At 46.8% G+C, this 15,216-nt stretch overlaps 1 protein-coding gene across 1 annotated transcript in view; it reads right to left on the reverse strand.

Moving 5' to 3' along the window:
• rims2b (regulating synaptic membrane exocytosis 2b) overlaps window positions 1-15,216 on the reverse strand; it is a 133,306-nt gene that overhangs the window by 71,137 nt on the left and 46,953 nt on the right. Inside the window, exons 5-6 of the mRNA XM_062528706.1 lie at window positions 1,425-1,632; window positions 322-985 (exon numbers count right to left, since the gene is read on the reverse strand). Of these exons, the coding sequence (XP_062384690.1) occupies window positions 322-985; window positions 1,425-1,632 (872 nt within the window). The remainder of the gene's footprint in view (window positions 1-321; window positions 986-1,424; window positions 1,633-15,216) is intronic.

Here is a 15,216-nt window from a genome sequence, read left to right on the forward strand (position 1 = left end):
AAGCAAAAAACATTTTTGCTAATAAATCTTATCTCATCTGCATACTTACTTCTATCTCCTTCAATTCCATAATGTTTAGCATACTCTGGCTTGTACAGACACAAAAGCTTCTACACAGCAACAATGAAGCCAGATTTATTACCTGAAGTAACTAAGCACTGTAAAAACAACCAAACTTATCCAACGCTGGAATTCACTAGATATACTTGCTACATAATTAAGACACAGTGATATGAAGAAACATCCCACCGGAGCGCTGGTACAGCTTGTTGTGAGCAAAGGTAACCGCAGGCCTACCTGCTCTCTGCCAGATCAACTCACTTTCTAGCTCCACGTCTTCGCAGCTGGTGTACTCGGGCGTGGTGGCCAGCTCCTCCTCGGAGCTGCTGAAGCTGCCCGTCTGCCTCATCTTGCCCACGTGCTTGCTGCGGTGTGCCCGCGGCGGCGACGGCCGCGCCACCGACTCCGACTGGTCCGAGCTGAGCGAGTCGTTGCGCAGCATGCCGTCGGCCGCCTTGCCGTCGCGGCTCGTCCGTCGCATGGCCGAGCTGGGGTCCAGGTGGTGCGGCTGCGGCACGGGTTTCCGGAGCGGGTCGCCGAGACCCCGTCGGCCGCCGACCCCCCCCTCGCCGCCCAGCACGGGGCTCCGGTGCGGCGTGGGGGGGCTGTGGTTGGACGTCCGTTGGCCCGGTGACGTGCGGTCCATCGAGTAGGAGCGCGCGCCCGGTCCTCCGGCCAACGGGTTACGGGACTGCCGGCCGAAGCCGGGCTCGTCCAGCTCGGTGTAGGCGAGCGAGACATCGCTATGGCGACGCTCGTGCCGCGCCCGCGACACCTCGGCGTGCATGCGCATCTGCTCCTCGTAGGGCTGCGGCTTGACGGGGTAGCGTGCAAGGTTCGGGTCGCTGCGGTAACGGGCCTGGTACTCCTCCTCACGCCGCCGCTGCAGCTCGTACTCGTCTAATTCGGCATCCAGAGGATAGTCCTAGCAAAAAGTAAACAGGAAACAAAAAGACATCAAAACAACAGAATTAAACAGAAATCAATGGCAAAAGGAGCTGCATTTTGCTTTCACTTACATGTGTAATGCAAAAAAAATTATATTTTATATATTTGTAAAGGCTTAAATAGATATTTTGTGGGAGAGTTTAGTAAATGCTTTAAAAATATATATATATTACTGTGCCATTACAGTATTGCAATATGGTAGATATACATAGATACAGCGTGTAGGGTATTTTTGTGTGCTCTCAACAGCAACAGTACACTGATACTATGTACTTAGATTATACGGTTAGGATTGGGATTAGGATTAAGGTGCAGGTAAGTGAATTGTTACACACCACACCAATTAATTGTGCAAAATAAGAGGTGCTCTAAGGTACGTGGTATGAAGGCCGAAACCAACGGGCACCAGCCTGTACCTGCGAGTGCCATCGGCCGCGGCTGTCTCGGTAGCCCCCGGCGCCGTCGTGCATCCTGGAGCCCCGCGGGTTGCGGCGCGGGTCCCGCCCGTAGTCGGACGGAGATCGGGGCATGCCGCCGTCCACCGGGGCATACTGCGGGTGCTCGCCCCCCTCCCTTTGGTTGTACGCCTGGTTGGGGTCCCTGGATGCGGAGGGGCTTCGTTTCCTGGGTGAGGAGAAGGACACAAGGATCACAAGGGGCAAAGAAAACATACAATGTATGGAGCTGTACATTGTTATACAGTAATTTCCTGTGTATTAGCCGTATTGTGTACAAGCAGCAGGACAGTGTGTTATGCAAGTTTAAAGAAACAAAATCATATCAATATCATAATAACTGCCCCCGTGTATTAACCTCTTCGCTGAAGACATTTTGCAAAATCAGTGGACGGTATAAACTGCGGCGGTTGGGAAATGATGATACTTATTATTGTGGCTATAGTACAGTATTTGGCAGATGCTTTTTTTGCCCCAAGTGACTTGCAAGACATATTTGAAAAACTGAATACCATAAACGGCCGATGGACAATGCAGGTTGATAAATCCAGATACAAATCATTCAAAAACATCTTCTCCATACAGACCACACTCCATACTGAGCCAATATACTTGGGCTGCGTGCTAATATCCTGAGGTTGTGTGCCAAATGTGCTAAGCATGTGCTAAAATGGTAACATTGGAACGTGCTAATGCAATTCATTGAACTAACACCTTAGCTGTGATGTCGCCAATGCTATCTTTATATTACAGGAAAGAAAATGCCATTTTGGGCTCTGACGACAGAGCCTTCTATAACCACGCTGTTGGTGGGTGACATCTTGAGCCGGAGATAGAGCATCGAGAGTCGCCCCTGACAGAGTCTGGCGTCCACGCCACCTTGAGCTTTGTGCCACGAGAGCTCGTTCTTGCTCTATGCTGCCAGCTGCCCTCTGAGCCCATCCAGAACTGACACCAAGTGCCAGAGTGGCGTCACACACACACACACACCCCTACACACACTCAGCAAATATATACAGTACACACACATTTGTTCTCCGTCTCTCACACACATTCACACAAACACGCATTTACAAACAAAAATACAAATATACTGTACATTATCTCTCACACACACACACACATATACAAAACCAGACAAACACACACGCTTACAAACAAAAACACACATGCATATTCTCTCTCTCTCTCTCTCACACACACACACAGGCACACCCACATATACATATACTGTACACCTACAAACAAAAACACACATGCATATTCTCTCTCTCTGTATCTCTATCTGTGACACACACACACACACACACACACTCAGGCACACACACAAATACACACACACACACACACACACACACTCAGGCACACCCACATACACACACACACATGCACCTTCTCTCTCTCTCTCTCTCTATCTCTGGCACACACACACACACACACACACACACACACACACACATACACACAAACACACACACTAGCCTCTGGCTGACGTCTGTCAGGCGCTGTTGGTGTCAGAGGCGCCCAGAGAGCTCTCGGGGCAGGGCTGAGAGCAGCCGCCGTGGCAACGCAGAGGCCGCGCTGGACACAGAGCCGCTTGGCGCAGAGGCCGCCCGCTCCCCGGGGGCCATCGAGCTTTTCCTGGACGGTTGACCCTGGGTCTCTAGGGCAGCGCGGGCCGGTCGGCCGGAGTGATTTGCCGTGACCGGGCGTGTCACATCGTGTTTGCCCGCACTCTGCGGAGGGAGAGGGAGAGCCAGCCGCACAGCGCCGCAGACAACAGCACTGTCACAGGGAGCTGGCCGCATCCCACCCTTCCCCCACTCTCTCCATCCCTCCCTCTCTCCCTCTCTCTCTCTCTCTCTCTCTCTCTCTATCCCACTCTAAATGTGTGTATGTGTGTGTGTGTTTCTCTCTCTGCCTCGCTCTCGTTTACTGTGTCATATCTTGCGGGCCAGTCTCAATCAGTTTGAAACAGATGTTGCTACTCTCCTGCCCTCAAGGTTTAAAGAGAGAGAGATAGAGCGAGAGGATGAAGCAAGTGAGCAAGTGAGAGAGAGAGAGAGAGAGAGAGAGAGAGAGAGAGAGAGAGAGAGATGGTAAAGAGAGGGCAAGCTCAGTCCTAACCATTCACTGATCTCACATTCAAATCAATGGTACTACAGTCTATGGCTGGTGCTCTGGTAAGGGAGCATCCCATTTCCCCAGCTACTGTCAACACTCATCTGGATGGTATGGGGACCACACTAATGCAGCATTGACCACTCGTGGCTTACTGTAGCAATAGTTCTACTGAGTCTGCACCGTAAATGTTAAAAGTGAATTATTACAAAAATATTACAACATACATATTACACAGTGGTAACAAATGCTCATTCATAAAAATATAAAAAATGTCCCATTTCATAGACTGCTATTAATATGCAGTGTGCCGTAAAATCTGTATTTGACTATAGTCTACATGGAAGGTGTCCCGTCACCACCTCTACTACTGACACCAAGCTCACTTCATGCCCTCATCTCGTCGTGCTGTCGTGTCATGAGCGCCACACCACAGAGGGAGATAAACACAGCCTCACGGTCGTCCCTTCCCTTCTGATGGATTATTCCGCGTGGTGTGGTGTGTGTGTGACACCATGCCAGCCCAGCGCTATCACAATATTAGCCCAGGGACTGGTGTGAACCCTGGCCCCCGGCCACACGGCGTGCGACGGCCACTGGGAACGGACCGTCCACCCGAGCGAAGCCCCCTAAGCCTTTTGAGAACAGCTGCTCAGAGGGCCATGAGAGAGCCACTTCCACCGACAAAAACGAGCCGAAGGTTCGTAATCTCTCCACCACGTTTTGAGCCCAAACAGAATGAGGGGTTGTAATCTGTACACCACGTTTTTTTTTTTTGCCATACTGGCAATGTTTACTTCAACTGGCATATTTCTTAAACAATTAACCCTGACCTGTAAAACTCTCTGGGTTCACAGTTTCAGTGGTCAAGAGGTAGGCTATAATATTTAAATACGGAAGCCCCGAGGTCCTGCATATTTGGTGTATTATGGTGCATTATTACAGTAATATTGCACACGCAGCTCTTAAAACTGTCACACCCTCCCAAAGAAAATTGCATTCTAACCTGCAGTGAAGAAAGGGCCGTACAAACACATCTGACAAGAAAAAAAATCTTATGTAATAACTGTCCCGGTATTACACTGAAAAACTCCGCCGCCGCGCGAACAAAGCCGGATTCAATCATATTCCATTTCCCTCCGCAATTCAACACTCTGGCATTAGCCCATAATCCTTATCACCTCTCAAGTTATTCTGTAAATATTGGCAATGAGCTTACATGACCTACTGGTGTTATCCCCCCCCCATTGTATTGTGTCCGATCAATTAAAGTGATTCAGATTATCAAGGGGCTGCCAGTCCCATAATACAGGATACCATTTTAATCCCTCCATGAGAATGTCGGCAGGTCCTGTAATCGTTCACGCGCACTGCATGCAAATCCAATATTGTGGCATGTTTACCTGCCACTGGTGTTCTTAGCGCTCCATGGACGCTCCAACGCGTCGAAAAAAAAATGGAAACACGTAAGTGAGACATTTTCGGGATAATAGAGGTAAGATTGAACATTTGAACTGAGAGTGTTTTTCATTATCTTTCGAGAATGGAAACCGCTCCCGCATCATGAGTACAAGGGGCGTATGTACAGTAAGGCAGAAATCCAGTGTTGTGTTGGGGTTGTTTGAGGCTGTAATGACAACAAAGGGATCCCCTCTGGGTATGGTGCGGCGGTGGCACGGGAGGGGGGGGGGGGGTTGTGGGGGGTGTGGGGGGTGTGGGGGGGGGAGGGATATGGTAAAAACTAATTATCTCAAGTTAGGCCTATATGAGTTTGTGGAGGCACAAGTGCACGTTGTTTAAATGCAATGAAATGCAACTTAAGGCAATGGCGTTCCTACACTGTCTTGACTGCAATCAACTCACACCTGGGAGAAAAAGAAACCTGAAAGTGCAACCTGAAATATGTGATGCCCTGATCCCTGAACATGTACCACCATCACATGTAAGATGACAAAAAAATGACATGCAACATTATGTACAGTATCTCATTTGGTCTATATTAGAAAAAAACTGCAACTGGAGGAGTTTGTTAGAATTCAGCAAGGGTGCAATTGTAGACCAAGCTGAAAGTTGAAATAACTTCATAATAAGCCACAGACAGACATTAAAGGTGTGGTGCAAACATGCTTGTCTCTCCTGCAGAGCAAACTATTATTGCTTGCAAGAAGCAGGACAGTACCTGTCAGGCAGTAGCAGCACATCTGGTCTTTTTGGACCCCCTTGGACAGACGAATGCATCCAAGCCAAATCCACTCATGCGCGGTCTCTCGGCGCCGCTAAAAACCACGGCTACGTTCGCCAGGGGTCTGTTCCCAGAGGGGAGGGGATAGGGTGGTGGGAATGAGGACACCTCTTTCACAGCGCTCCGCGTGCACACACCGCAGCCCTGTCAGCACTTGGCAGCCATAACTAGCTTAGCTGAGGCTAACTTAGCCTAGCTTAGCCACAACCTTACCTAATGCTGTGTGGGTTCCCTCATCCTCCCCATACACACCCCGCCCTTCCTCACCTGAACTTGTGTTACACCAAAGCCGTCAGGACACACACACACACGCGCGCCCAGAGATGCCGCAGCTCACCCCCTCCCTTCCTTGTGAAAACGCCCGAGAATTGCCGAACAGCCGAGCGAGAGCAAGGGCTGCCGGGAGTGGAGCGTGGTGTTACCATTTAATGCTTTTAACACAGGCTGTATATAGCTGGAGGTCAAGCAAGACTTTACCCTGCAAGGAGGATTATGGTACTTAGCTGATTACTGACTGCCTGGCAGTTATTGCCTACCAAATGTAGGCCCTGGGAACTGCCCTTTTCACATGTAATGCTGCTAGCATTTGCGCTAGGAGACACTCATAGCCTTTCATCTGAATACTTAACAGCTGCAAGCCTGCCTTTAGACACCCCATCTCCTCCACACATATGCTACATAAATACCCCATTGCAGAGTTTAGCTAGACATTAGATTTTCTGGAAGGTCAACAGAGGAAGACTTTAATGTGTGTGATAACTTGATAAGGGCAGAATACTCGTTGGTAAGCATTCGAGGGTGGGAAGGTGAGAGGGGGGGGGGGTTGTCAACAGGGAAGGGGGGTGTCTACAAACCACATCAGTCATGCAAGGGTAACCCTGTCTGATCTCCTTCAAAAGGCAACTGCATCAGCAGCAAAGGAGTCGCTAAGAGGAAGATGGTTGTCAGGCTGAGCAGATTAGGAGGGGAGAGAAGAGGGGTGGGGCTCCTCCTGTCATGCATGAGAGGACAGCGCCACCTACAGGCAAAGAAGTGCCAGAAGGCAATTTTTTTACATCAATCACAAGAGACAGCTAAAAAATGCTCATTGTTGTTGTTTAACATGGGGAGAAAACCATGAGTGTGATGTGTAATCGGCAAGAACTTAAAATATGAAATAAAATCTTAAAGCTCACTCTGTAAGCCTATTCTATTTTCACCCTGTCGGTGTATGTCTAGTGGATACTCACATATGCACTTTAGTATGAGTGCACACTCATACACTCACTCACACGCACACACACACACACACACACACACATCGACCCCCAGACACACACACACACACACACACACACACACACACACACACACACACACACACACACACACACACACACACACACACACACAGTCATGTAAACACACCTCTTCAGCCACAGACATGGCATCCGTCAGCACAAGGGTTCAGTCTTGGGACAGCTGGCACCAACCACCCTCGCTGGTGTAGGCCACAGATCATTCCAGAAGCCTGGACAGCGACACACCCTGAGCACATCACCCAGAAGCTTCCACACAGACACAGCTCAACCAAGCAGCAGTGCCACCCCACTCAGACAGAGTTGGGGGAGTGTGTCTCTGTGTGTGTGTGTGTGTGTGTGTGTGTGTGTGGGTGTGTGTGTGTGTGTGGGGGGGGGGTCGTGTCGAAACCACATCTGACCTCCTTGCATTTAAATAAGGCAAAAAGAATGAACAAATGCGTACAAAGTTGCTAAGTAGGTCACAGCCCCGTCTGAGTGGGCTGGGAGAAGCCTGTTTGAGTCTGATTTCTGTGTTCTGTGTCGACTGCTCCATCACTCACAATGTGATGGGTGAGAGGGAGGCTGAGCCTGACATTATTAAGAGGTTGATATGGCTGACTTTCTGACAAATAAAAACACAACAATACCCAACATGGCTAGGACAGAACAACTTCAACTCGAGGAGCTCAGAAAGTTCAGACATATATTCAACATTCTATCCATTTTCCTTACAGACACAAAAACATGGTGACACACTCAAGTGAGCATGGTCCAAATAAAAATCTATCACACGGAACTCTATGGAATGGAGGTAAAAAAAAAAAAAACATATTCAGACAGGAGACCAAATAAGGTGTTGTTTAGCGGCATTACAATATACACATCGTCATATTATCAAGGTTTATCATTTCTCTTCGGAAGAACTACTTAACATCAACAAGCATCCAACATATCCAGCTGTCTGACTGGCCTGTTTAAGGCTTTACAGGCAGGTCCAAGACATTAGGAATAGGAGGTAAATCGGATCCGCTCATGACAGACCACTTGAGCTTTGCCCTGTTCTGCTGGCGTGGGTCCAGCACTCCCACTAAAGAGGGATTGGGACCGCAGGAGCCCCGACTGGACGACTGCCTGCCGCTGTGGCACATAAACAGAACAGGCCCTCTGATCACGGGACGGGCACATACTTATGGAGATAGATTTGTTTCAATATTATTTGTATACACATGCACCATGATCCACACGAAGGATATTATTTGCAAGCGCAAAGACACAATTTGCAAGCGCAAAGACAACATTTGTGACTTGCAAATCGGGATTTGCTCAAAGGTGTATTGATTTGTTCAAATGTTTGGAAACTTGCAAGTTAAATCATACCAAATTTGTAAACATATCTCACGTTTTGCATGCGCATCTGTTTGGAAATGTCACTTGCGACTCCTACGTTCCTTGTGTGAAGTGTTGAATCTGCATTTGCAGATCACTCAACACGCGCATGAATCCCTGCTTCCGCTTACGTAATTTTGAGACATTCGTTCCGCTTTTTCCAACCCGATTCGTATCCGCAAAGGGCTGGATTCGCAAAGGGCTGGATTCGCAAGAGCTACCCACCTCCCCCCCACCCCAGTAGGTGGCGGTGCAACGCTCTTTTTGGCCACTATGTGCAAATATACCCGATGTGTCGCTATTGAGCACAGTACGTGAACCGCAATTTGAAGAAGAAGAAGATTGAGCACAGTCAAAGTTCCGTGGAGCCAGCGACAGTAAGCGACAGTACGCGACAATAGCGGGCAAGATGGCGGCGAAAAATGTCAAAATAAAGGTACACACGAACGATCAGATAGAGTAGGTCAATATTCGTTTTTGAGAGTATTTCAACGGTTTGCACGAAATGTATGCATGTTGCTGCAACGTAGCCTATTTAACCACGTGTAAATGTTGTAATTGTAGCAGAGTTTTAACGCTAACGTGCTTGAAATTAAACGGAAGTGACCTCACGCAACACCTTTTCTCAATGCAAAGCCAGACGAACGTCTCCATCCCCTGATATAGGCAGAAAATGTCTAATAAGGGAATAAGTAGAACGGCTCTGATATAAGTTACTGACTGCTAACAGAGAGTGGAAAAAACAAACATATAAGAAAGGGATAATAATGTATTAAACATTGATGTTAAGCTAAATGCTGTATATGATTATCATGCAAGAAAATAATTGTGGAAGGATGACCTTTTCCATAAACATCACCTAAAATAACCCCATTATAAAAAAAAACCCTCAAACTTATCAGTTAAAATGTTTACAACCAATAATGTCAACTTGTACGTTTTCACATGTAGGCATAAATATGACATAAATTACATGTATGAAATATGTTAATCGCCCCACCCCGACAGGTCATCACTGTATCAAATCACATACAAGGCATGTCAGGAAACACCCTTTAAGGAAAAACGGATATCAAATACCTTTGTAAGTACCAGGCTATGTAACTCCGTACCAACTTAAATACTTTAAGCCTGTCACTGACACATAGGCCTACTGTTGAATTTCAAATTGTGTGGCTGTGAAAACAATAAGTTGTGCATATGTAAAAGGGGGGTGAAATGGAATCCTTAGAAGGTCTACTTTCAGAAAATATATAGATGTTTATACCGAATTCGCCTTTGTGGGTACCAGGCCATACCAAAGGTGTACCGAGTCACATACTAAGCGTTACTTTGACACACAGCTGTTGAACTTCAATTTGTGTGGCTGTGAAAACAATAAGTTGTGCATATATAAAATGGGGGTGAAATGGAATCCTTAGAAGGTCTACTTTCAGAAAATATATAGTTGTTTATACCGAATTCGCCTTTGTGGGTACCAGGCCATACCAAAGGTGTACCGAGTCACATAATAGGCCTGCCATTGACACACACTGTTGAACTTCAAATTGTGTGGCTGTGAAAACAATAAGTTGTGCATATGTAAAAGGGGGGTGAAATGGAATCCTTAGAAGGTCTACTTTCAGAAAATATATAGATGTTTAAACCAAATTCGCCTTTGTGGGTACCAGGCCATACCAAGCGTGTACCGAGTCATATACTAAGCATTACTTTGACACACAGCTGTTGAACTTCAAATTGTGTGGCTGTGAAAACAATAAGTTGTGCATATGTAAAAGGGGGGTGAAATGGAATCCTTAGAAGGTCTACTTTCAGAAAATATATAGTTGTTTATACCGAATTCGCCTTTGTGTGTACCAGGTGTTACGACCCCCTTGTGCCCCCTCTGGTCTCTTCCTGTCAGTGCACGGGCAGGTGGAGCCCATTATAGGTTGATTGCTTAACTCCATACACCTGTTATGCCATCAAGGGCGTGGTCATATAAAGGGCCATTCTCTCTTCTCCCGTTAGGCACCTTTTTCTTTCTTCTTGCAGACTACTTTGCTTCTTGCACCCTTTTGCTCTCTCTCCTCTTGTTTCTTATTCTTAATTCTCATTCTTTATCTATTTGCCTTTAGCTTCTCACATAGCTACTGACACAATCTTTACATCCAGACACGCACGTCATCACTCCCATACCTTTTCCCCTAGACATTTTGCTTTACTTAAATAAATTATTGTTTGATTTAAAACTGTTGTTGCGTCCCTCTTTATGTTGTGGTCTCCGAACGAGCTGGCCGTAACATAAATTGGGGGTTCTCGTCCGGAATGTAGCTCGCAGAGATCCAGGTGAGATTGTCTTTTGGTTTGATTCAGTCAATTAGTAACTCGCTCAGTCTCCGGTTAGGAAGAGTGCTCCAGCTGGGCTCTGCCCTTCCATCGGGGTGCTGTTTTTGTTTTGCCGTTTTCTGTAAACTTTTTGTTCGAGGGGTAATCCTGGTCCGGAGTTTAATATTCCTGTCGGGGGCACGCTTCGTGCAGTTTACTGCAACGAGTTCACGCGTTAACCAGTCGCCCCGAGGCCGGCAGGCCCCTGAAGACTAGCCAGGTAAAGTTAGTTGTGGGAGGGAATAGGCTAGGCTACCGGAGTATTGTTTACTGACTGAAATCGACTGTGACCTTCTGGTGATTTGACCTGGATTTATTGCGTATTTGGTGCGTGGATGTTTGGTAAGTAGTTTATTGTTTGCGTACGTGGTGTTTTATAAATGGTAGACAATTGATTGGAGATATTGTTTGTGTAGCGTCGTGTGCTACGTAGGCTAGGTTGTTTGAATGTGTAGTTAAAATTGCATGTCCTCATTGTACGCTAAGCTAGATCTAGCGCTTAATTGTTTACACATTCAGTCAGCTGTGCTGACCACGACGTGAATGACGTAGGTGACACAAGTCAGCTGAGCAACGTTCTGTGTTCTTGGTAGTGGTCAGGCTACGTTGCTCCTGTTAACTGCGCTCTTGTGTGAGGAGAGGGTTTTGGTGTGTTGTGCCTGTATTTGTGTTTTTCGTTTATGTTGTGCCTCATTGTTGGTTCAGCTAGGTAGCTTTGCTGGCGTTTTAAACTTGTGGAAGTTTGTTGCACTTATCTACTGGTTTGTGATTTGGTGATTGCCTGTGCTGGTTAAGTTGGCTCTGATATTTTAAATTATGTCTTCATCTCTTGAGGAGTTTTATGCCAAGCCTTCTGAAGAGCTACTTGCACGGCTTACTAAAGATGAACTCTGGAAGGTTTCTGAGCACTATGAGTTGATCATAACTGCTCAAGAAAAGAAAGTTAAGGAGACTTTATTTATTGCCATAAAAAATCAGCTTACAAGTACAGGTGTGTTTGGGAAAAAGGTGATTCCAGTGAAAGAGGCAGCGGTTGTAGGAGCAGTGGTGATGCCACTGCCACCAGACCAACAACTGCAGCTGGAAAAATTAAAAGCTGAAAAGGAAACAAAGGCTATGGAGATAGAGAGAGAAGTTGAGCTTAAAAAGCTTGAGAATCAGCTTGAGCTCAAACGCATGGAACGTGAGGAAAATGACCGTGAACGTGAACATGCGCTTGCAGTTAAAAACCTTGAGCTAGAGATTGCTAAACAACAAGGTGAGTCTCCTCAGCCTGCTCCTCCTCCGCTTTCTCCACCTAGCTTTGATGTCACTAGGAATATCCGTCTTGTTCCCCCCTTCTCTGAGAAGGATGTGGATCGGTATTTCGCTCACTTTGAGAGAGTTGCAACCACACTAAAATGGCCAAGAGAGGTGTGGCCCTTGTTGTTACAATGTGTGCTCAAAGGGAAGGCCCAAGAGGTATTCACTGCTCTTAGTCTTGATCAAGCTAGCCAATATGATGTGGTTAAAACAGCCATTTTACACGCATATCAGTTAGTTCCTGAAGCCTATAGACAGCGGTTCAGAAACTCCAGGAAGTCTGAACAGCTGACTTATGTGGAGTTTGCTAGAGAGAAAACAATCCTGTTCGATAGGTGGTGTATGGCTCAAGCCGCTAACTCCAGAGAAGAGTTGAGACAACTCATTCTGTTAGAGGACTTTAAGAACTGTCTCCCTGAGCTAGTAGCGGTATACCTAAACGAACAGGAAGTGAAAACTCTAGATGAGGCTGCTGTCTTGGCTGATAAGTACGTCCTAACACACAAGCGTTTTCCTGGGTTCCTTCAGGTTAGCGGCCACAGTAGGAAAGACCAGGGTAGGAGGAATAGATTGGAGCAGGAGTCTTCCGCTCCTAACTCCCCACAGTCTTCTTCTCCCCCTGGTAGTCCTAGCCGTTCCCCTGTAGCTGAGAGCTTTCCTGTCACCAGGAGGGTCGTATGCTTTTACTGTAACAAGCCTGGTCATAAAGTGACCGAGTGTCTTGCCCTTGGTAGGAAGGGAAAGGAAAGTAAGTCTATAGGGTTGGTGACTTCTTTCATACCTGGGAAGGCCCAGAGTAATTTCGAGTTGATTCACACTGGATATTCTGCTTTCATTACAGAAGGGGTTGTGTCTTTGCCAAATCAGAAGCATGGTGTTACTGTCCGTATCCTTCGAGACACAGGGGCTACCCAGTCTCTTCTGTTGGACAGTGTACTACCCTTGTCTGACCATACAGCCACTGGAGCGCACGTCTGGGTTCAAGGTTTTGATGCCTCTGTTCCCGTGCCACTCCATCAGGTACACTTAACATCTAAGTTGGTTACTGGTAAGGCTGTGGTTGGCGTGCGGCCTTCACTTCCTGTGCCAGGGGTTGCGCTCATTCTTGGTAATGATCTAGCAGGTGGTATGGTTTGGGAAAACACTGACAAGGTGCTGCCACCTGTGTGTGTGCCTGCAGTGCCATTGACTCACCGCACTGGGCATCCGGCAGTGACACTGGTTCCCAGTAAGGCAAGAACGTCCCCAGATGTGGATGTTAGCTTAACTGACTCCTCTGCTACCTCTAAAACTGAGGAAAAGAGCTCGTCAGCTCCACCTGTAGGGCAGGTGAAGAACATGTCGGCTGTCACTGAGACGCTTGGTGACGCTTATGTGGAGAGTAAGCTCTCCGTTGGGAATTCTCGGGGGAAGATTGAGGGTCCTGCTCTGACCAGGGGTGGTCTTATCTTGTATTTATCCTCACTAATGCTTTTCTGTGTAAGTGCTCTTCTTTACATCTCCGTAGCGCATGGTGTTTGGTTTGGGTTGGCGCCACCCGTTCAACACGTGTGTCCGGTGGGTATCGGCAATGCTATAGTGCAGATGGACTGCTGTTTACTGCCACCTATGGGTGGGAGTTCTGGTTTTGCTCCACGTCTGATTCAGACGAGGTTACCCATAAGTTACTGGCCTGATTTTTATGGTTAGTGCTGTCTGACAGTTTTCAATGGTTATTGGTGTAATGACTCCCGTTTGAATTAATTTAGACATCTTGGCTAGGTCACTATGTGAGATGGTGTTCCTTTTCTAGAATATTGGTTTGGTTTTTTTGCCCTTATTTAGTGTTTTGTGAACCCCAGTGGTTTCTTTAGTCCCGTCTTCTTCATCCCCAGGTACCAGGATGTGGGAAGATGTTGTGAGACCACAGGAGGTCTTTTTCTTGCTTGTGTATATGGAGGTTTCCTTACAGCAAACCTCTTTTAGGGAGGGAGGTGTTACGACCCCCTTGTGCCCCCTCTGGTCTCTTCCTGTCAGTGCACGGGCAGGTGGAGCCCATTATAGGTTGATTGCTTAACTCCATACACCTGTTATGCCATCAAGGGCGTGGTCATATAAAGGGCCATTCTCTCTTCTCCCGTTAGGCACTTTTTTCTTTCTTCTTGCAGGCTACTTTGCTTCTTGCACCCTTTTGCTCTCTCTCCTCTTGTTTCTTATTCTTAATTCTCATTCTTTATCTATTTGCCTTTAGCTTCTCACATAGCTACTGACACAATCTTTACATCCAGACACGCACGTCATCACTCCCATACCTTTTCCCCTAGACATTTTGCTTTACTTAAATAAATTATTGTTTGATTTAAAACTGTTGTTGCGTCCCTCTTTATGTTGTGGTCTCCGAACGAGCTGGCCGTAACACAGGCCATACTAAGCGTGTACCGAGTCACATACAGTAATAGGCCTGCCATTGACACACACTGTTGAACTTCAAATTGTGTGGCTGTGAAAACAATAAGTTGTGCATATGTAAAAGGGGGGTGAAATGGAATCCTTAGAATGTCTACTTTCAGAAAATATATAGATGTTTATACCAAATTCGCCTCTGTGGGTACCAGGCCATACCATGGGTGTACCGAGTCACATAATAGGCCTGCCATTGACACACACTGTTGAACTTCAAATTGTGTGGCTGTGAAAACAATAAGTTGTGCATATGTAAAAGGGGGGTGAAATGGAATCCTTAGAAGGTCTACTTTCAGAAAATATATAGTTGTTCATACCGAATTCGCCTTTGTGGGTACCAGGCCATACCAAAGGTGTACCGAGTCACATAATAGGCCTGCCATTGACACACAGCTGTTGAACTTCAAATTGTGTGGCTGTGAAAACAATAAGTTGTGCATATGTAAAAGGGGGGTGAAATGGAATCCTTAGAAGGTCTACTTTCAGAAAATATATAGATGTTTAAACCAAATTCGCCTTTGTGGGTACCAGGCCATACCAAGCGTGTACCGAGTCATATACTAAGCATTACTTTGACACACAGCTGTTGAACTTCAAATTGTGTGGCTGTGAA

This window comes from Sardina pilchardus, chromosome 24 (genome assembly GCF_963854185.1).
Source record: "Sardina pilchardus chromosome 24, fSarPil1.1, whole genome shotgun sequence".
Classification (NCBI taxonomy): Eukaryota; Metazoa; Chordata; class Actinopteri; order Clupeiformes; family Clupeidae; genus Sardina; species Sardina pilchardus.